The sequence below is a fragment of the Heptranchias perlo genome, chromosome 21 (genome assembly GCF_035084215.1).
Source record: "Heptranchias perlo isolate sHepPer1 chromosome 21, sHepPer1.hap1, whole genome shotgun sequence".
Lineage (NCBI taxonomy): Eukaryota > Metazoa > Chordata > Chondrichthyes > Hexanchiformes > Hexanchidae > Heptranchias > Heptranchias perlo.
Window position 1 is genome coordinate 23,040,290 of NC_090345.1, and position 23,206 is coordinate 23,063,495.

Genomic DNA, 23,206 nt, shown 5'->3' on the forward strand with positions numbered 1-23,206 from the left:
AGCCTGATTGAACAAACATCAAATTTCTGCAGTAATTATCGGTGATACAAGAATAATCACTAGTGCACCTCCACTGCAGGTGCAGATCAAACCCCTCCAAGAAAGCTCTGGAAGTCTTGGAGCTATGTTAAACAGGCGGCAGTAGTAACAATCCACGTCTCTGCCGCTTTTCCTGAGCTTTTTCACGCAGGGAAATTTCCCTTTTAACTTTTCAGTGGGTAATATGAAAGACAAATAAATTGAAGCTTTCACCAAATTTTGCACGTGTTTCTACTTTTACAGCAAGAGGAAGTGAGCTTGTATTGTTTTTATTCATCTTTGTAATTTTTTTACTATCACAGTGCTTTCCTTGAGACTTGCAAATGGAAATCACAGGTGTGAAGGAAGGATTGAAATTTTATATAATGGAAGATGGGGAACAGTGTGTGACGATGGCTGGACGATGAACAATGCAGAAGTGGTGTGTCGACAAATAGGATGTGGTGAAGCTGTTGCTACACTTCCGGTGGCTCTCTTTGGTCCTGGTACTGGTGAAATTGTCTTGGATGATATTCAATGTCAAGGAAATGAACAGTATTTATGGAACTGTAGAAACAATGGCTGGCTTTCACACAACTGTCAGCACTCTGAGGATGTTGCGGTAAATTGCTCAGGTAACATATTTGCTTTGTTTTTAATAATTGTCTTTTGAAAAGAAAATAAATAACTGATCAATTTATAATGACAATAACAAGGTTCAGGGTTGAGAATGATTTCTGGATACACAGAGGATACATGATGCAGGGCTCTAGAATGCAATTTATACAGTGTCAGCTGAATTATTTGCTCAATCTGAACAGTGGAGATTGAACCCATAATATTCTGACTCAGAGACAAGTTGGCACTTAAAGGGTCTTAAATTAATGCATGGATTGTGGTAAACTTCCAATATCATCACTGTGAAACAATTTTACAGCACCATTCCTTCTCAACTGTGACATCATCTCCACAAAATATGTAACATTATCCCGTGCTGAACAGAAAGACATCCAGTTCTCACATTGGTGCAATTTTTAACCTTACGTGACATCATAAAGTATGTCTTTCTTTTACATTTTGTAAAATTTAATTATTTGGATAACTCATTGTTAAATAACATTTGACTATTATTATTTTAAAACTGTTAGTCAAATATTAATTGCAATAATTCTCATAGAATAGAATTGAAATGGTCCTCCAAGAGGTTCCAATATTTTTCCAAAAACAAAGTACAGGATAACATACGAGTATAATGATGTTTTATATTAAAACCAATGATCAAATAAAATAGCTTAGCTAATAAAGCAGTTTAAATGGTTATAAGAAATATTGAAAACTTCCTTTATCCAAATTCAACCAGGAGCTATAAAGCTAATACTATATAAAATGCTAAATACATTTTCTTTTTCTATTGACAGGTTATTCGTTAAACACACCAACAGGTAATCAGCATGTCCTTAGTTGTTTACTTAATAACTGGTTTAAGCAGAGCTGGCACAGAGCTCCACCATATTGGCAAACTAACGTGTGGTGACACTCAGCTGTAGGAAATGAGATGACCTGCTATATTCGCTACTGAAAGCTTTTGACTGACCATGTTGTCCGAGGAAGGGAAAACATAGTGGACGCCAGTTTTCTCCACAGAGGGAAAAATGTGGAGGAAGAGTGTTTCTGCACACCTTCTCATGGACATTTAGAGCTTAGTATTAACTTAGCATTAACACAGGTCAAGTAGGATGCTGCCGGCCAGGGACCTGAGTCAAGGAGTAGTTGAGTGTGATGTAGAAAGACCACAGGAAGAAAATATACTGCTGTTTAAATTTGTGTAACTTGTAAGTTTCAGAAATAGAATTTGCTGGTATTGATGATGGTTATTAGATTGGGAGAAGAAGGACTGTAGATATAGAATGGGGGAAGGAGGACTGTAGATATTAAATCCTTTATTGTTTTCTCACTTCTTAGATCTTTTCGTTCTCCAATCTTTTCCTCACTGCTGCAACCAGAAGAAAAGACTTCCCAACCCCAACACACCCAAACAATGGCTCAGTAAATCTACTGCTTTTTAAAAATTCGTTGATGGGATGTGGGCATCGCTGGCAGGGCCAGCATTTATTGCCCATCCCTAATTGCCCTTGAGAAGGTGATGATGAGCCGCCTTCTTGAACCGCTACAGTCCGTGTGGTGAAGATTCTCCCACAGTGCTGTTAGGAAGGGAGTTTCAGGATTTTGACCCAGCGACAATGAAGGAGAGGTGATATAATTCCAAGTCAGGATGGTGTGTGATTTCGAGGGGAATGTGCAGATGGTGCTGTTCCCATGTGCCCGCTGCCCTTGTCCTTCTAGATGGTAGAGGTCGCGGGTATGGGAGGTGCTGTCGAAGAAGCCTAGGTGAGTTGCTGCAGTGCATCCTGTAGATGGTACACATTGTGATCAGATAAGCCACGTAGACCAGGAAGGTTCCACTGTGTGAGCTCATGATCTGCTCAGTGCTGACCAATTTAGTAGAGGGGTCCTGTAACAGGTATTAGATCTCTCATTAACATATGCAATGGCCATAATACCTATTTTAGACCACCGCTAGGGATGCCTGAATATCACTCGAGACAATATTAGATCGAACATATTACAGAGGTCCTTGGGGCACGTGATACAGCTCTGCAAGATTGGTCATTTTTTTCTCCCATTTTACCCTGGAGAAACAGGTGAGATAGGTCCCAATTTCCTGACCAATGGCTTAATATGAGCTGATAGTATCAGCCTTGGTTCAATTGGTCGCACTCTCACCTCTGGGTCAGACAGTCGTGGGTTTAAGCCCCACTGCAGAAACTTGAGCACATAATCCAGGTTAATGCTTATACATGGACTTTCAAAAGGCCTTTGATAAACTAGTATCAGTAATGGTGACCATGAAACTAACGGATTGTCATAAAAACCCATCTGGTTCACTAATGTCCTTTCGGGAAGGAAACCTGCCGTCCTTACCCGGTCTGGCCTATATGTGAGTCCAGACCCACAGCAATGTGGTTGATTCTTAATGGCCTAGCAAGCCACTCAGTTGTACAATATCACAAAGTACAGCACTGTGGGAGAACCTTCACCACACGGACTGCAGCGGTTCAAGGCGGCGGCTCACCCCCACCTTCTCAAGGGCAATTAGGGATGGGCAATAAATGCTTGCCTTGCCAGCGACGCCCACATCCCATGAACGAATAAGAAAAAAAGATAAAAGGTACCACATAGTAGACTCGTGACTAAGGTCCGATCACGTGGAGTCAGGGGACAAATAGGAGGAATATCCAGAGTACTGTGCACAATTCTAGTCTCCATATTGTAAAAAGTGTATAGAAGAACTGGAGAAGGTGCAAAAAAGATTTACAAGAATCATGCCAGAACTAAGAGGATATAACTATCAGGAAAGACTGAACAGGCTGGGGATCTTTTCTCTATAAAAGAGCAGACTGAGAGGCGACTTGATAGATATCTTTAAAATTATGAAGGAGTTTGATAGGGTGGACGTAGAGGGGATGTTTTCACTTGTGGGGGGATCCAAAACTAGGGGCCATAATTATAGGATAGTCACTAATAAATCCAATAAGGAATTCAGGAAAAACATCCTTACTCAGAGAGTGGTGAGAATGTGGAACTCGCTATCACATGGAGTGCTTGAGGCGAATAGCATAGATGCATTTAAGGGGAAGCGAAATAAGTACATGAGGGAGAAAGAAATAGAAGGATATGTTGATAGGATGAGATGAAGTAAGGTGGAAGGAAGCTCGTGTGGAGCATAAACACCAGCATAGAGCTGTTGGGCCGAGTGGCCTGTTTCTGTGCTGTAAAATTCTATGTAATTCTATGACACTTCAGTGCAGTACTGAGGGAATGCTGCACTGTCGAAGGTTCCGTCTTTCAGGTGAGACGCTAAACCGAGTCCCCATCTGCCCTCTACGATGGACGTAAAAGATCACATGGCCCTATTTCGAAGAAGAGCAGGGAGTTCTCCCGGTGTTCTGGCCAATGTTTATCCGTCAACCAACACCTAGAAGCAGATGATCTAGCCATTTACGGCATTGCTGTTTGTGGGAGCTTGCTGTGCACAAATTAGCGGCCGCGTTTCCTACATTCCAACAATGACTACACTTCAAAAGATCTTATTTGGCTGTGAAGGGAAATGCTGAGGTAGTTAATGGCGCAATATAAATGCAAGTCCTTTCTTTTTTTCTATGTGAATAGAAAACAAAAGTAAACCAGGTACAACCTGCATAATTAGAATTTTCTGTCGTGAAATATTTTCCCAGTGATAAAATGGTGCAGTTGCAATAAAAGTACTAAAATCATAAGTTAGTTTGAATGTCAAAAAATACATGTTGAGATTTAGTCAATTTTCCAGTGTAAGCTTTTAATATTATTATTCAGTTTTAGAAACGCCAAAATAAACTTTTGTTTTTATTTATTTTACAACAGCTGCAATTGATACAGAAAGTTCAACAGGTAAAAAAAAGTTTTGTTATTTAAGCAACTGAAATTTGTGCAGAGTGAAAAGCATTTACTGTGTGATTTAGAAAAGGGCTGTTTTCAAGTGATGAATATTGAAGTATAACATATTAAATATAATTTCTGTCTAACACTCCATTAACACCATAGTTGCTAATTCACTTTGATAGCAGGCTGCCAGTACCAAATCAGCTGTGAACCATTTAAACACTATGGACTAGAAATTCGATTGCGCCTGAAAGCGAGAACGCAGAGGGCAGGGCCCACGCTGCCTTCGCCTGTTCGTGTGGTCCAGGGTATTAGTACTAGATGAATTTCTGTTCAGCGTGAAATATGTGCCAGGACCTCATTATAATGATTCTGGCTTGCAACCAAAACTACCTGCACTATTCATTGGTTGCATGCCTGTTTGAAAATGGCCACACGGAGCATCGACGACCTGTGCCAGTCGGTACCGATGCAGGCGGATCGCAAAATCCGTGCTGCCTGCTGATTATAATGATTCGTGCATGCAGCCATCGTTAACCACGCTGTTCATTGGCTGCAAGCCTCTCGGAAGTGGGCCAATACCTGGAGGCCGGGGCGCTACTTAAATGCAGCCAGCACCTCCAAAATGGGAGAGGCACTTGCTGTCCTCTCTCAAGATCAGCAAGCCTGTTCCCCCGCCAACCACTCCGCCAGTACATTGCTGGTACCACTCAGCAAGCCAGCCCTGACTGCTGCAGCCCACGCTGAGATGTTTCAATCTGCAGTCGGGACCTCTAGGCCCAGAGCTGCTCTATGTCATCCTACAATTCCATGTAAAGTGTCCTCAATGGAAGCTCAGCAGCCTTCCACCTCACAGGCTGTAGCCACTGGGGAAGCACCTCGTTGGAGCTCCAGGAAGTGCACCGATCGCCATATTGTGATAGAAGTTAACGCTGGCAGCATTCCAAGTGAAAATTCATATATCTAATTTAGAGTCCTATGCAGGACCCATTTTCCATTTTGGACCACCCCAAGCTTCACTCGCTATGTGCTAACCTCGCTCAGCACAATGTGATGGTAACCAGCATGAAGGCCACCTCACCACTATGATACACGATGCCTTTAAATAGCGCTGGCCCAGTTTCTAAGCCAGTATGTTTGAGAGTGTGGCAGCTTTTCAATTTTTAATGTAACCAATTCTGATGCCATAAAAATGCACTCAAAAATGCAGAAAATACAGTGCAGAGGGGTCATTTTCACCCCGAAGAACAGGTGGGCCAGGGGTGGGTGGACAGTAAAAATAGTTGATTACATCATGGAACCGCAACCTGGGCAGGTTGGAGCCGGGTTGCAGTCCAGCTGATGTGATCAACAATTGGACTGGGTTTAACACAGGTGCGTTTGGATGTGCGCGGTCCGAAACCTGGAAGTTGCGTCCCCTATTAATGCCGGCGGGCAGATCGTTACTGGGGAATTTAACTAATTCAAATACTTAAGGTAGGTAATTTTTTGAGAATTCTGAACCTGAAACAAAGTTTACCTTACCTGCATGAGTTTCCCAAGGCTTCTCAAACTCGGCAGTGAAACGGAGGCGAGATTCATGCAGAAGTCGATTTGGCCCTTTAAACCTGTGATTGACACATCTCAAGAAAAGCTCAGGGATTGCAGCTGGTCTCTCAGTTCTCATCGGCAAACGTTTGGCTGAGAGTTGTTTGTGTTGGGTCTCTATTCACTCTTCCAGCCAATTAAATAAACTGAAAATAATCAATAGTTAATGTCCTGAATCAATGTTGAGTGTGTGCACAAGCTTATATTTTGAAGAATGATGACAACATCTGAAATATTGGAATATTCTGCAGTCAAGTTACTTGAAAGAATCATAACATTTTCAAAGAACTTGGCTGTTTTGTTAATAAAACTTATAAAACTCCAAAAATGTTTCCAATTCTCATCCAATTTGCCTATTTGCCTTTGTGTGGTCCATCTCTTCCCTTCTTTTTCTGGCTTTTGCTCTCTCCATCTTTGGCAATAGACTTTCCATTGATATGGGTATTCCATGGACTTGGGTATACAGGGTATAATTTCAAAGTTTGCAAATGACACAAAACTCAGAAATGTAATAAACAATGTGGAGGACAGTAATAGACTTCAGGAAGACATCGACAGACTGGTGAAATGGGCAGACACATGGCAGATGAAATTTAACCCATTGAAGTGTGAAGTGATACGTTTTGGTAGGAAGATTTAGGAGAGGCAATATAAATGAAATGGTACTATTTTAAAGGGTGTACAGGAACAGAGAGACCTGGGAGTGTATGTACGCAAAACTTGGAAGGTGGCAAGATAAGTTGAGAAGGCTGATTAAAAAAAGCATATGTGATTCTGGGCTTTTTAATAGAGGCATAGAGTACAAAAGCAAGGAAGTTACGCTAAAGCTTTATAAAACAGTGGCTAGGCCTCAGCTGGAGTATTGTGTTCAATTCAGGGCACCACGTTTAGGAATGATGTCAAAGGCTTAGAGAGGGTGCAGAAGAGATTTACTAGAATGGTACCGGGGATGAGGGACTTCAGTTATGTGGAGAGACTGGAGAAGCTGGGGTTGTTCTCCTCAGAACAGAGAAGGTTAAGAGATCTGATAGAGGTGTTCAAAATCATGTTTGGGTTTGATAGAGTAAATAAGGAGAAACTATTTCTAATGGCAGAAGGGTTGGTAACCAGCGAATACATATTTAAGGTGATCATCAAAAGAGCCAGATGTGACATGATGAAACATTGTTTTATGCAGCGAGTTGTAATGATCTGGAATGATCTGCCTGAAAGGGTGGTGGAAGCAGATTCAATAGTAACTTTCAAAAGGAATTGGATAAATACTTGAAGGGAAAACAATTACAGGGCCATGGGGAAAGAGCAGGGGAATTGGACTAATTGGATAGCTCTGTCAAAGAGCTGGCATAGGCACAATGGGCTGAATGATCTCCTCCTGTGCTGTACCTCCTATGATACTATGATGATACCAGGTATAGGCTGCTCTGGTAATGTTTTATTCCAATGAAAACCAAAATTAGTTGTGATTTTTCTGTCATTTGCACTGGGTCGCCTGGGCTCAGAGAATATCAGCAGACCCGGGAGGATTCCTTTCAGGTCATGCACTTGGACTCACCTGATTTTCTGATATTCTGTTTGCTCAGGCAATCCTGTGCATCTAGCTGCAGACCCAGGAAGTGGTCTCCTTTTATCTTTTTATAAAATTTGTTAATTTTCTTCTCATCACATTTCTCCATATTGCACATTAATCCTTGGCTGAGAAATGCAGTCTCTGCCAACAGTACATTTCCAGGCTGCGATGGGTAGTCGGAAAGAGTCCCAGAGTGACCCAAACTCTAATTTTCAATCCTTTTGTCTTGCGGCAAATGTATCCTCTGCTCTCTGCTTCCCCTGTGCTCCGTACCTCCTCACAGATCCAGCTGTGAATTCGTACTGTCCTGGGCACAAATCTCTGGGCACAAAGTGGAATGAAGATATATGACATCACGTTGAACAGCGAACAGCAGATTTTTGGGTCGTAGCGGAAAATACCAATTGAGTTTATTATCTAGAATTGTTGAGGTCTGATTAATTTAACCTGACATTTACTGTATAACAGGATATGGCTCATGCAGATACAACTGTGGGGGATATTCATCAGGTTGTTCCTGTGATTACAACTGTCCTTATTATGGCAACTGTTGCCCTGACTTCTGTGACCACTGTTCTTACATAAATAACGGTAAGAGAACTTTCAGAAAATAAACTAATATTTAAATGAATTTTAAAGTTAAAAAATAAATTCCAAAAAGACTCTCAGAATTACCAATGGGACTTTATTTAATATTATTGTTCATATTGTGAATCAGTGTAGCTGGAGTCCTGATAATGTGAGCTATTGTTCTGCCATATATAATGTGATCCATGAGATTATTGTGAGGACAGATCTGCCCTGGACTATTCCAATGTTAACACCAGGTCAGTCAGAAATACAGTAACTCAGTTCAGTTACAGATATCCGGCCTTTGGGACGTTTGCTCCAACTTGTTGAGTTTGTTCTCATGCTTCACTGCTTTGGAAAGTGTTTGTGGTGAGGTTCATTCCACTAAGAAAGGAGAGAACACCAGTGAGTGGCAGGAGATAAATGCTGACAGTTTCATGCAACACTTTGCAGGAGTGGGGAATAAGGTTATATTCTGAAATATTTACAAAAACAACTTTTAAAAATGATCATTACTGTAATATTTAAAATGATTAATTTTATTCATGTCAAGATTCTGCAAAATTCGGAAAAAGCAAATTCATTGCACCAGGGCAACAGGCAGTGCCTGGATCAAGAATTTCTTGGGCCCTGGGCATCAAGTACATTCGGGAATTCTCTGCATTCCCCACAAAACCACCCTCCATCTCGATCCGTTAAAACACATTCAGTTGGTAAAATGGATGGAGAAATAGGCACACAGGGCTCAACGAGTGGGTTGGGGGCGTGGCGGGCAATGAAAATTGCCACCATTTCAGACCCACCCCCATCCCGTCCATTTCTGTTTTTTACTGGGGCGGGAAGAGGGGTGGGGAGACCAACCTTCTCTCAGGAGGCAGGTCGGGCCTCAAATCCTTTCAAATGGGCTTCGGGTCTCCATTTATCTGGACTTCCCAATTTCAACACCGCGGAACGGGATTGCCTTCTGTTTTAGGCATCGTGAAAGGAGGCGAGAAGGCCCGAGACTAACGAGTAGGTTCCTAGAAAGGCACAGCTTGTGAGTTCGGAGGAGCAGGAGTGCTTCCCCCAGGCTCGACAAGCCAAACTGCACCAACCCCCAACGATCGTGGACACCTGACACCCGATTCCAGACCCTCCCCCCCGATCGCGAATCACCGATCACGATCCTCCAGACCCACTACGATCCTTCAACTCCTGAACCCGATCGCCCACCCTGACCCGTGATCCTCCCCACGACCCCCGTCCTATCCCCCATTCCGATTGCCCAACCCCCAATTCTCCTCCTCAACGATCGTGGACTCCCGCGATGACCCCCGATCCCGACACCCCACTTATACTCCAAAAGAAATAACTTAGATGCGATTTACATAAACAACAAATAGGTTTGTGCCTAATAATCTTGGTGCAAATAAGCAATAGTTGTTATTTTAGTTCCATGAACACTAGATGGAATAGTGGGGAAAAATTGGATAAGGGTCCGTTCTAGGCGATGGTAGCGTGATGCGCTAACACCCCGCGCCCGACGGACCCTTGGCAGGCAAGACACAAGTTTGGTCCCAGCTCCGAACTCTGAAAGCAAACATGCAGGTGCAGCAAGCAGTTAGGAAGGCAAATGGTACGTTGGCCTTCATTGCTAGAGGATTTGAGTATAGGAGCAAGGATGTCTTACTGCAGTTATACAGGGCCTTGGTGAGACCACATCTGGAGTATTGTGTGCAGTTTCGGTCTTCTTACCTAAGAAAGGATATACTTGCCAAAGAGGGAGTGGAGCAAAGGTTCACCAGACTGATCCCTGGGATGGCAGGACTGCCATATGAGGAGAGATTGGGTCGACCTGGCCTGTAATCACTCGAGTTTAGAAGGATGAAGGGGGATCTCATTGAAACATATAAAATTCTGGCAGGGCTAGACAGACTGGATGCAGGGAGGATGTTTCCCCTGGCTGGGGGATCCAGAACGAGGGGTCACAGTCTCAGGATACGTGGTCGGACATTTAGGACTGAGATGAGGAGAAATTTCTTCACTCAGAGGGTGGTGAACCTGTGGAATTCTCCACCACAGAAGCCAGTGGAGGCCAAGTCACTGAATATATTTAAGATGGAGCTAAATAGATTTCTCGACACAAAAGGCATCAAGGGGCATGGGGAGAGAGCAGGAATATTGTGTTGAGATAGAAGATCAGCCATGATCATATTGAGTGGCGGCGCAGGCTCGAAGGGCCGAAAGGCCTACTCCTGCTCCTATTTTCCAAGTTTCTATGTCCCAAGGGAGCACTTACCTGCAATCAGTGTTCCTTTCCAGGCCTTGCACATGGAATGAATGCAATTTGCACTTTCCACCACCAGAAGGAGCTGCAGCTCTTAAAGGGAGGATGTGCCTTCGAAATCTCTTCAAGGCAGCTTGAACCTGTTATTTGCTGAAAATAACAGACTACTCTCTGCATGGAGTCTGAACAGAGATCAGACATTGCACACGTTAATCACAGATGCAGATCCCATCCCTATGTTGATACACACTGATGAGTTATGTTAAAACATTGAATAAAGGTTGCGCACTACTAAATCCCACATCCTCCAATCTGCACGCCAGACCTCACCAATCTGCCGATCTGAGTTGTTACCAGGCCTGCGAGAGTGCACGCACCAAGGTTCTCTGCTGTTGCACTCGAGACCTTGGGTGCAAGAGGTGGACAGAAGGAAGGACATTCAATATTCGCGGTAGAGTTGGGGGTGGGGGGAGGGTGGAAGGCGGGTCAAGAGGCCCTCCAGACATATATTGAAAAGACAGTGGGAGGCAGCGGGGGACAAAGTCAATTTCAGGCGCACAGCATCATGAACAAGGATGCAGAGCAGGAAGAAGTTCAATGCTTTGATATGAGTGGTCAAGGTGAGTGAGGTCAACTGTCAAGGGGCGTCTCCTACCAACTGCTCCACGCACTACACCCCACATCCCCCATATACCAATAAGCTCTTTCCATCAGTACTCAACTCTTCCAATCAGATGCTTCCTCTCGCCCTTACACATTACCACTGTTTCAAGCCGCCCACTCACAACTCACAGGCCACAGACACTGGCAGCTATTCAACCATGACAGGCACATCACCCATACACGCCTCGCTTTCTTGCAGGAGAAGATGGCACATATCAAGAGGCAGCACGTGGCAGTGGCTATTAGCCCCTCGAGCCTGTTCCACCATTCAGTGAGATCATAGTGGACCTGTGACCTAACTCCATATACCCATCTTAACCCCATACCCCTTAATACCCTTGGTTCACAGTAATCTATCAATTTCAGATTTAACATTCACAATTGAGCTCGCATCAACTGCCGTCTGCAGAAGAGCGTTCCAAATGTCTCCCACCCTTTGCGTGTAGAAGCATTTCCTAACTTCACTCCTGCACATCCTGGCTCCAAGTGCGAAGTTATGTCCCCATGTCCTAGTATTGAAGTCTAGGAGACCTCCGAAAACAGTTACAAATGTCTGGGCATCCAGAGGCAATAACCCCGCCATTAACCTGTAAATCCTGCATGGTCACTTTAAATAGCGCTGGTGGGGTGTCCTCCAGGCACTCCAAGACACGTTCAGATGGTCAGGGTTAAGGCTGTGCGTTGAGTTGAGCATTAAGTCCCAAAATGGTGTCCATCACTTTAAATCAGTGTTGCACACTGATTGAAGCCATTTTCTCCCTACCTTACATAATTCCAGCGTATCTTATCTGCGCCTGCGCAAACTCCGATACCAAGATGGAATCTGGTGTACATCATGCAGGAAACATGCGTACGCATCCAAGACGCCATCTTGGGTGTCGGGGAGGCCCAATTAAGTGCACAGTGTGTCCAGTTTTGGTCCCCTCACATGGTGGGTGATATTGAGGCTTTGGAAAGGGTGCAGGGGAGGCCCATGGATTAATTCCCAGTTTGAAGCATCTTAGTTACCAAGGAAAGCTCAAAGAGCTGAGACACTGAATTTGAGAGAAACGTAGATTATGGGGTGATTTAGATCGAGGTTTATAAGATGTTGAAGGGAATAGATTGCGTTTGTGTCGTCTGTTTGTTTCAACTAAATAGGATAGGGAGGACCAGGGGTCACAGTCTCAAGTTATGTAAAGGCTGAATTAGGTTTGATGTTAGGAGGTAGTTTACTTCCCAGAGAATAGTGAACCTGTGGAACAGGCTGCCGGCTCGAGCAGTGGACGCTGATTCACTGAATTTCTTCAGAGAGCTGGACCTGTTTCTGGCTGGGGCGGAGATCACCTTGTACAAAAGGTAGGTGCTCCATAACATTAATCAGGGCCAGAGTATTCTCTTGGACTAGTTTCGATTGGAGAGGAATTTTACAGATTTCTTTCTCAAATTTGCCTGGGTTTTTATTCGCCTCTCCCGAGAGATTACATGGCTTCTGGGTGGAGTGGGGGGGGGTGTATATATTTTATATTGTGTGGGACAGGCTGGAGGCACGAGTGGATCTTTTCCTGTCCATCATTGTTCGTATGCAGGTAAATGTCAGTCATAGCTGATGTTGATAATTTCATTTTTATCATGTGTTATATTAATGTTTCTATGAGTATGAATGGAAGAGGATTGTTCAAAAACATTTGACAAAGCAAATCAATTCAATGTGTTCCTGTACAGGATACTGTGGCGTTTCTGAAACTCCTTCAGGTCAGTAATATTTAAATTCATTCATTTTTTACAAAAAATTGTTGTTTGGACATTTGCTGAGACTTTATAAATCAACCAATAATCTTAATGGCTATACTCAGAGAATCGCATTGTGATTTGGTAAATTCTTTGTACACTGCTGTCTAAAGTTTACATATTATTCATGTAGCTAAGCAATGTGTTCTGCATTGTAATATTTTAATGCTGTTTTATTACAATGTTAAAAAGCTCTAATGTTGTTTTAATGTAATCTGTATTGTTCATCAAAGATCAAGATTCCAGCATTGTATCTGAAGGCAAAATGTGAAATCAAACAAGATACCTGAATGTTCAGCTTGTAATGTTCCAACATACTGTTCCATGAGCAGAACATGAATAACCTTTTTATCAATTTGCAGTGGGTACGGTAGCATAGTGGTTATGTTACTGGACTAGTAATCCCGAGGCTTGGACTAATAATCCAGAGTTATGAGTTCAAATCTTGCCATGGCAACTGGAGAATTTAAATACAATTAATTGAATATAAATCTGGAATAAAAAATATTAGTATCAGTAATGGTGGCCACAAAACTACCAGTTGTTGTAAAAACCCATCTGGTTCACTAATGCCCTTTCGGGAAGGAAACCTGCTGTCCTTACCTGGTCTGGACTATATGTGACTCCAGACCCACAGCAATGTGGTTGAATCATAATCACCCTTTCAAATGGCCGAGCAAGCCACTCAGTTGTAAAATCTTGCTACGGAAGAGCGCGGCTCACCACCACTTTCTCAAGAGCAATTAGGGATGGGCAATAAATGCTGGCCTTGCCAGCGACGCCCACATGCCATGACTAATTAAAAAAAAAGCTACAGAAATTAATGAGAAATTGTTTTTTCCAATCACCTCAAATAGAAGAAAATGGCAAAGACGTCTCTTCTTTTAAGCATTTATGTTACTGTTTTCTGTCATTGATTGACAAAATGTCCAATGTGAAAACACAGAATCATTCAGCCAGTGCGGAAAATGAAAATATGATTCTACAAGATAACTGAGAAAAAATTGTCATGCCATTGTCCAATTTTCCAGCCTGATTGAACAAACATAAAATTTCTGCAGTAATTATCGGTGATACAAGAATAATCACTAGTGCACCTCCACTGCAGGTGCAGATCAAACCCCTCCAAGAAAGCTCTGGAAGTCTTGGAGCTATGTTAAACAGGCGGCAGAAGTAACAATCCACGTCTCTGCCGCTTTTCCTGAGCTTTTTCACGCAGGGAAATTTCCCTTTTAACTTTTCAGTGGGTAATATGAAAGACAAATAAATTGAAGCTTTCACCAAATTTTGCACGTGTTTCTACTTTTACAGCAAGAGGAAGTGAGCTTGTATTGTTTTTATTCATCTTTGTAATTTTTTTACTATCGCAGTGCTTTCCTTGAGACTTGCAAATGGAAATCACAGGTGTGAAGGAAGGATTGAAATTTTATATAATGGAAGATGGGGAACAGTGTGTGACGATGGCTGGACGATGAACAATGCAGAAGTGGTGTGTCGACAAATAGGATGTGGTGAAGCTGTTGCTACACTTCCGGTGGCTCTCTTTGGTCCTGGTACTGGTGAAATTGTCTTGGATGATATTCAATGTCAAGGAAATGAACAGTATTTATGGAACTGTAGAAACAATGGCTGGCTTTCACACAACTGTCAGCACTCTGAGGATGTTGCGGTAAATTGCTCAGGTAACATATTTGCTTTGTTTTTAATAATTGTCTTTTGAAAAGAAAATAAATAACTGATCAATTTATAATGACAATAACAAGGTTCAGGGTTGAGAATGATTTCTGGATACACAGAGGATACATGATGCAGGGCTCTAGAATGCAATTTATACAGTGTCAGCTGAATTATTTGCTCAATCTGAACAGTGGAGATTGAACCCATAATATTCTGACTCAGAGACAAGTTGGCACTTAAAGGGTCTTAAATTAATGCATGGATTGTGGTAAACTTCCAATATCATCACTGTGAAACAATTTTACAGCACCATTCCTTCTCAACTGTGACATCATCTCCACAAAATATGTAACATTATCCCGTGCTGAACAGAAAGACATCCAGTTCTCACATTGGTGCAATTTTTAACCTTACGTGACATCATAAAGTATGTCTTTCTTTTACATTTTGTAAAATTTAATTATTTGGATAACTCATTGTTAAATAACATTTGACTATTATTATTTTAAAACTGTTAGTCAAATATTAATTGCAATAATTCTCATAGAATAGAATTGAAATGGTCCTCCAAGAGGTTCCAATATTTTTCCAAAAACAAAGTACAGGATAACATACGAGTATAATGATGTTTTATATTAAAACCAATGATCAAATAAAATAGCTTAGCTAATAAAGCAGTTTAAATGGTTATAAGAAATATTGAAAACTTCCTTTATCCAAATTCAACCAGGAGTTATAAAGCTAATACTATATAAAATGCTAAATACATTTTCTTTTTCTATTGACAGGTTATTCGTTAAACACACCAACAGGTAATCAGCATGTCCTTAGTTGTTTACTTAATAACTGGTTTAAGCAGAGCTGGCACAGAGCTCCACCATATTGGCAAACTAACGTGTGGTGACACTCAGCTGTAGGAAATGAGATGACCTGCTATATTCGCTACTGAAAGCTTTTGACTGACCATGTTGTCCGAGGAAGGGAAAACATAGTGGACGCCAGTTTTCTCCACAGAGGGAAAAATGTGGAGGAAGAGTGTTTCTGCACACCTTCTAATGGACATTTAGAGCTTAGTATTAACTTAGCATTAACACAGGTCAAGTAGGATGCTGCCGGCCAGGGACCTGAGTCAAGGAGTAGTTGAGTGGGATGTAGAAAGACCACAGGAAGAAAATATACTGCTGTTTAAATTTGTGTAACTTGTAAGTTTCAGAAATAGAATTTGCTGGTATTGATGATGGTTATTAGATTGGGAGAAGAAGGACTGTAGATATAGAATGGGGGAAGGAGGACTGTAGATATTAAATCCTTTATTGTTTTCTCACTTCTTAGATCTTTTCGTTCTCCAATCTTTTCCTCACTGCTGCAACCAGAAGAAAAGTCTTCCCAACCCCAACACACCCAAACAATGGCTCAGTAAATCTACTGCTTTTTAAAAATTCGTTGATGGGATGTGGGCATCGCTGGCAGGGACAGCATTTATTGCCCATCCCTAATTGCCCTTGAGAAGGTGATGATGAGCCGCCTTCTTGAACCGCTACAGTCCGTGTGGTGAAGATTCTCCCACAGTGCTGTTAGGAAGGGAGTTTCAGGATTTTGACCCAGCGACAATGAAGGAGAGGTGATATAATTCCAAGTCAGGATGGTGTGTGATTTGGAGGGGAATGTGCAGATGGTGCTGTTCCCATGTGCCCGCTGCCCTTGTCCTTCTAGATGGTAGAGGTCGCGGGTATGGGAGGTGCTGTCGAAGAAGCCTAGGTGAGTTGCTGCAGTGCATCCTGTAGATGGTACACATTGTGATCAGATAAGCCACGTAGACCAGGAAGGTTCCACTGTGTGAGCTCATGATCTGCTCAGTGCTGACCAATTTAGTAGAGGGGTCCTGTAACAGGTATTAGATCTCTCATTAACATATGCAATGGCCATAATACCTATTTTAGACCACCGCTAGGGATGCCTGAATATCACTCGAGACAATATTAGATCGAACATATTACAGAGGTCCTTGGGGCACGTGATACAGCTCTGCAAGATTGGTCATTTTTTTCTCCCATTTTACCCTGGAGAAACAGGTGAGATAGGTCCCAATTTCCTGACCAATGGCTTAATATGAGCTGATAGCATCAGCCTTGGTTCAATTGGTCGCACTCTCACCTCTGGGTCAGACAGTCGTGGGTTTAAGCCCCACTGCAGAAACTTGAGCACATAATCCAGGTTAATGCTTATACATGGACTTTCAAAAGGCCTTTGATAAACTAGTATCAGTAATGGTGACCATGAAACTAACGGATTGTCATAAAAACCCATCTGGTTCACTAATGTCCTTTCGGGAAGGAAACCTGCCGTCCTTACCCGGTCTGGCCTATATGTGAGTCCAGACCCACAGCAATGTGGTTGATTCTTAATGGCCTAGCAAGCCACTCAGTTGTACAATATCACAAAGTACAGCACTGTGGGAGAACCTTCACCACACGGTTCAAGGCGGCGGCTCACCCCCACCTTCTCAAGGGCAATTAGGGATGGGCAATAAATGCTTGCCTTGCCAGCGACGCCCACATCCCATGAACGAATAAGAAAAAAAGATAAAAGGTACCACATAGTAGACTCGTGACTAAGGTCCGATCACGTGGAGTCAGGGGACAAATAGGAGGAATATCCAGAGTACTGTGCACAATTCTAGTCTCCATATTGTAAAAAGTGTATAGAAGAACTGGAGAAGGTGCAAAAAAGATTTACAAGAATCATGCCAGAACTAAGAGGATATAACTATCAGGAAAGACTGAACAGGCTGGGGATCTTTTCTCTATAAAAGAGCAGACTGAGAGGCGACTTGATAGATATCTTTAAAATTATGAAGGAGTTTGATAGGGTGGACGTAGAGGGGATGTTTTCACTTGTGGGGGGATCCAAAACTAGGGGCCATAATTATAGGATAGTCACTAATAAATCCAATAAGGAATTCAGGAAAAACATCCTTACTCAGAGAGTGGTGAGAATGTGGAACTCGCTATCACATGGAGTGCTTGAGGCGAATAGCATAGATGCATTTAAGGGGAAGCGAAATAAGTACATGAGGGAGAAAGAAATAGAAGGATATGTTGATAGGATGAGATGAAGTAAGGTGGAAGGAAGCTCGTGTGGAGCATAAACACCAGCATAGAGCTGTTGGGCCGAGTGGCCTGTTTCTGTGCTGTAAAATTCTATGGAATTCTATGACACTTCAGTGCAGTACTGAGGGAATGCTGCACTGTCGAAGGTTCCGTCTTTCAGGTGAGACGCTAAACCGAGTCCCCATCTGCCCTCTACGATGGACGTAAAAGATCACATGGCCCTATTTCGAAGAAGAGCAGGGAGTTCTCCCGGTGTTCTGGCCAATGTTTATCCGTCAACCAACACCTAGAAGCAGATGATCTAGCCATTTACGGCATTGCTGTTTGTGGGAGCTTGCTGTGCACAAATTAGCGGCCGCGTTTCCTACATTCCAACAATGACTACACTTCAAAAGATCTTATTTGGCTGTGAAGGGAAATGCTGAGGTAGTTAATGGCGCAATATAAATGCAAGTCCTTTCTTTTTTTCTATGTGAATAGAAAACAAAAGTAAACCAGGTACAACCTGCATAATTTGTATTTTCTGTCGTGAAATATTTTCCCAGTGATAAAATGGTGCAGTTGCAATAAAAGTACTAAAATCATAAGTTAGTTTGAATGTCAAAAAATACATGTTGAGATTTAGTCAATTTTCCAGTGTAAGCTTTTAATATTATTATTCAGTTTTAGAAACGCCAAAATAAACTTTTGTTTTTATTTATTTTACAACAGCTGCAATTGATACAGAAAGTTCAACAGGTAAAAAAAAGTTTTGTTATTTAAGCAACTGAAATTTGTGCAGAGTGAAAAGCATTTACTGTGTGATTTAGAAAAGGGCTGTTTTCAAGTGATGAATATTGAAGTATAACATATTAAATATAATTTCTGTCTAACACTCCATTAACACCATAGTTGCTAATTCACTTTGATAGCAGGCTGCCAGTACCAAATCAGCTGTGAACCATTTAAACACTGTGGACTAGAAATTCGATTGCGCCTGAAAGCAAGCACGGAGAGGGCAGGGCCCACGCTGCCTTCGCCTGTTCGTGTGGTCCAGGGTATTAGTACTAGATGAATTTCTGTTCAGCGTGAAATATGTGCCAGGACCTCATTATAATGATTCTGGCTTGCAACCAAAACTACCTGCACTATTCATTGGTTGCATGCCTGTTTGAAAATGGCCACACGGAGCATCGACGACCTGTGCCAGTCGGTACCGATGCAGGCGGATCGCAAAATCCGTGCTGCCTGCTGATTATAATGATTCGTGCATGCAGCCATCGTTAACCACGCTGTTCATTGGCTGCAAGCCTCTCGGAAGTGGGCCAATACCTGGAGGCCGGGGCGCTACTTAAATGCAGCCAGCACCTCCAAAATGGGAGAGGCACTTGCTGTCCTCTCTCAAGATCAGCAAGCCTGTTCCCCCGCCAACCACTCCGCCAGTACATTGCTGGTGCCACTCAGCAAGCCAGCCCTGACTGCTGCAGCCCACGCTGAGATGTTTCAATCTGCAGTCGGGACCTCTAGGCCCAGAGCTGCTCTATGTCATCCTACAATTCCATGTAAAGTGTCCTCAATGGAAGCTCAGCAGCCTTCCACCTCACAGGCTGTAGCCACTGAGGAAGCACCTCGTTGGAGCTCCAGGAAGTGCACCGATCGCCATATTGTTATAGAAGGTAACGCTGGCAGCATTCCAAGTGAAAATTCATATATCTAATTTAGAGTCCTATGCAGGACCCATTTTCCATTTTGGACCACCCCAAGCTTCACTCGCTATGTGCTAACCTCGCTCAGCACAATGTGATGGTAACCAGCATGAAGGCCACCTCACCACTATGATACACGATGCCTTTAAATAGCGCTGGCCCAGTTTCTAAGCCAGTATGTTTGAGAGTGTGGCAGCTTTTCAATTTTTAATGTAACCAATTCTGATGCCATAAAAATGCACTCAAAAATGCAGAAAATACAGTGCAGAGGGGTCATTTTCACCCCGAAGAACAGGTGGGCCAGGGGTGGGTGGACAGTAAAAATAGTTGATTACATCATGGAACCGCAACCTGGGCAGGTTGGAGCCGGGTTGCAGTCCAGCTGATGTGATCAACAATTGGACTGGGTTTAACACAGGTGCGTTTGGATGTGCGCGGTCCGAAACCTGGAAGTTGCGTCCCCTATTAATGCCGGCGGGCAGATCGTTACTGGGGAATTTAACTAATTCAAATACTTAAGGTAGGTAATTTTTTGAGAATTCTGAACCTGAAACAAAGTTTACCTTACCTGCATGAGTTTCCCAAAGCTTCTCAAACTCGGCAGTGAAACGGAGGCGAGATTCATGCAGAAGTCGATTTGGCCCTTTAAACCTGTGATTGACACATCTCAAGAAAAGCTCAGGGATTGCAGCTGGTCTCTCAGTTCTCATCGGCAAACGTTTGGCTGAGAGTTGTTTGTGTTGGGTCTCTATTCACTCTTCCAGCCAATTAAATAAACTGAAAATAATCAATTGTTAATGTCCTGAATCAATGTTGAGTGTGTGCACAAGCTTATATTTTTAAGAATGATGACAACATCTGAAATATTGGAATATTCTGCAGTCAAGTTACTTGAAAGAATCATAACATTTTCAAAGAACTTGGCTGTTTTGTTAATAAAACTTATAAAACTCCAAAAATGTTTCCAATTCTCATCCAATTTGCCTATTTGCCTTTGTGTGGTCCATCTCTTCCCTTCTTTTTCTGGCTTTCGCTCTCTCCATCTTTGGCAATAGGCTTTCCATTGATATGGGTATTCCATGGACTTGGGTATACAGGGTATAATTTCAAAGTTTGCAAATGACACAAAACTCAGGAATGTAATAAACAATGTGGAGGACAGTAATAGACTTCAGGAAGACATCGACAGACTGGTGAAATGGGCAGACACATGGCAGATGAAATTTAACCCATTGAAGTGTGAAGTGATACGTTTTGGTAGGAAGATTTAGGAGAGGCAATATAAATGAAATGGTACTATTTTAAAGGGTGTACAGGAACAGAGAGACCTGGGAGTGTATGTACGCAAAACTTGGAAGGTGGCAAGATAAGTTGAGAAGGCTGATTAAAAAAAGCATATGTGATTCTGGGCTTTTTAATAGAGGCATAGAGTACAAAAGCAAGGAAGTTACGCTAAACCTTTATAAAACAGTGGCTAGGCCTCAGCTGGAGTATTGTGTTCAATTCAGGGCACCACGTTTAGGAATGATGTCAAAGCCTTAGAGAGGGTGCAGAAGAGATTTACTAGAATGGTACCGGGGATGAGGGACTTCAGTTATGTGGAGAGACTGGAGAAGCTGGGGTTGTTCTCCTCAGAACAGAGAAGGTTAAGAGATCTGATAGAGGTGTTCAAAATCATGTTTGGGTTTGATAGAGTAAATAAGGAGAAACTATTTCTAATGGCAGAAGGGTTGGTAACCAGCGAATACATATTTAAGGTGATCATCAAAAGAGCCAGATGTGACATGATGAAACATTGTTTTATGCATCGAGTTGTAATGATCTGGAATGATCTGCCTGAAAGGGTGGTGGAAGCAGATTCAATAGTAACTTTCAAAAGGAATTGGATAAATACTTGAAGGGAAAACAATTACAGGGCCATGGGGAAAGAGCAGGGGAATTGGACTAATTGGATAGCTCTGTCAAAGAGCTGGCATAGGCACAATGGGCTGAATGATCTCCTCCTGTGCTGTACCTCCTATGATACTATGATGATACCATGCTCTGGTAATGTTTTATTCCAATGAAAACCAAAATTAGTTGTGATTTTTCTGTCATTTGCACTGGGTCGCCTGGGCTCAGAGAATATCAGCAGACCCGGCAGGATTCCTTTCAGGTCATGCACTTGGACTCACCTGATTTTCTGATATTCTGTTTGCTCAGGCAATCCTGTGCATCTAGCTGCAGACCCAGGAAGTGGTCTCCTTTTATCTTTTTATAAAATTTGTTAATTTTCTTCTCATCACATTTCTCCATATTGCACATTAATCCTTGGCTGAGAAATGCAGTCTCTGCCAACAGTACATTTCCAGGCTGCGATGGGTAGTCGGAAAGAGTCCCAGAGTGACCCAAACTCTAATTTTCAATCCTTTTGTCTTGGGGCAAATGTATCCTCTGCTCTCTGCTTCCCCTGTGCTCCGTACCTCCTCACAGATCCAGCTGTGAATTCGTACTGTCCTGGGCACAAATCTCTGGGCACAAAGTGGAATGAAGATATATGACATCACGTTGAACAGCGAACAGCAGATTTTTGGGTCGTAGCGGAAAATACCAATTGAGTTTATTATCTAGAATTGTTGAGGTCTGATTAATTTAACCTGACATTTACTGTATAACAGGATATGGCTCATGCAGATACAACTGTGGGGGATATTCATCAGGTTGTTCCTGTGATTACAACTGTCCTTATTATGGCAACTGTTGCCCTGACTTCTGTGACCACTGTTCTTACATAAATAACGGTAAGAGAACTTTCAGAAAATAAACTAATATTTAAATGAATTTTAAAGTTAAAAAATAAATTCCAAAAAGACTCTCAGAATTACCAATGGGACTTTATTTAATATTATTGTTCATATTGTGAATCAGTGTAGCTGGAGTCCTGATAATGTGAGCTATTGTTCTGCCATATATAATGTGATCCATGAGATTATTGTGAGGACAGACCTGCCCTGGACTATTCCAATGTTAACACCAGGTCAGTCAGAAATACAGTAACTCAGTTCAGTTACAGATATCCGGCCTTTGGGACGTTTGCTCCAACTTGTTGAGTTTGTTCTCATGCTTCACTGCTTTGGAAAGTGTTTGTGGTGAGGTTCATTCCACTAAGAAAGGAGAGAACACCAGTGAGTGGCAGGAGATAAATGCTGACAGTTTCATGCAACACTTTGCAGGAGTGGGGAATAAGGTTATATTCTGAAATATTTACAAAAACAACTTTTAAAAATGATCATTACTGTAATATTTAAAATGATTAATTTTATTCATGTCAAGATTCTGCAAAATTCGGAAAAAGCAAATTCATTGCACCAGGACAACAGGCAGTGCCTGGATCAAGAATTTCTTGGGCCCTGGGCATCAAGTACATTCGGGAATTCTCTGCATTCCCCACAAAACCACCCTCCATCTCGATCCGTTAAAACACATTCAGTTGGTAAAATGGATGGAGAAATAGGCACACAGGGCTCAACGGGTGGGTTGGGGGCGTGGCGGGCAATGAAAATTGCCACCATTTCAGACCCACCCCCATCCCGTCCATTTCTGTTTTTTACCGGGGCGGGAAGAGGGGTGGGGAGACCAACCTTCTCTCAGGAGGCAGGTCGGGCCTCAAATCCTTTCAAATGGGCTTCGGGTCTCCATTTATCTGGACTTCCCAATTTCAACACCGCGGAACGGGATTGCCTTCTGTTTTAGGCATCGTGAAAGGAGGCGAGAAGGCCCGAGACTAACGAGTAGGTTCCTAGAAAGGCACAGCTTGTGAGTTCGGAGGAGCAGG

The 23,206-nt window shown here is 42.5% G+C and overlaps 2 protein-coding genes across 2 annotated transcripts; both read left to right on the top strand.

The window, feature by feature from the left end:
- The first annotated feature begins 364 nt into the window (after positions 1-364).
- On the top strand, positions 365-14,097 carry LOC137340392 (deleted in malignant brain tumors 1 protein-like). Its single transcript, XM_068002812.1, has 5 exons — positions 365-653; positions 1,437-1,460; positions 4,480-4,506; positions 8,120-8,242; positions 13,982-14,097. Exons 1-5 carry the CDS (start codon positions 443-445, stop codon positions 14,095-14,097), a joined length of 501 nt encoding a protein of 166 aa, XP_067858913.1. The 5' UTR covers positions 365-442.
- A 222-nt stretch (positions 14,098-14,319) lies between these two features.
- On the top strand, positions 14,320-22,850 carry LOC137340393 (deleted in malignant brain tumors 1 protein-like). Its single transcript, XM_068002813.1, has 5 exons — positions 14,320-14,602; positions 15,386-15,409; positions 18,419-18,445; positions 22,050-22,172; positions 22,705-22,850. The coding sequence occupies exons 1-5, from the start codon at positions 14,392-14,394 to the stop codon at positions 22,848-22,850; spliced, it is 531 nt and encodes a 176-aa protein (XP_067858914.1). The 5' UTR covers positions 14,320-14,391.
- The last annotated feature ends 356 nt before the right edge of the window (positions 22,851-23,206 follow it).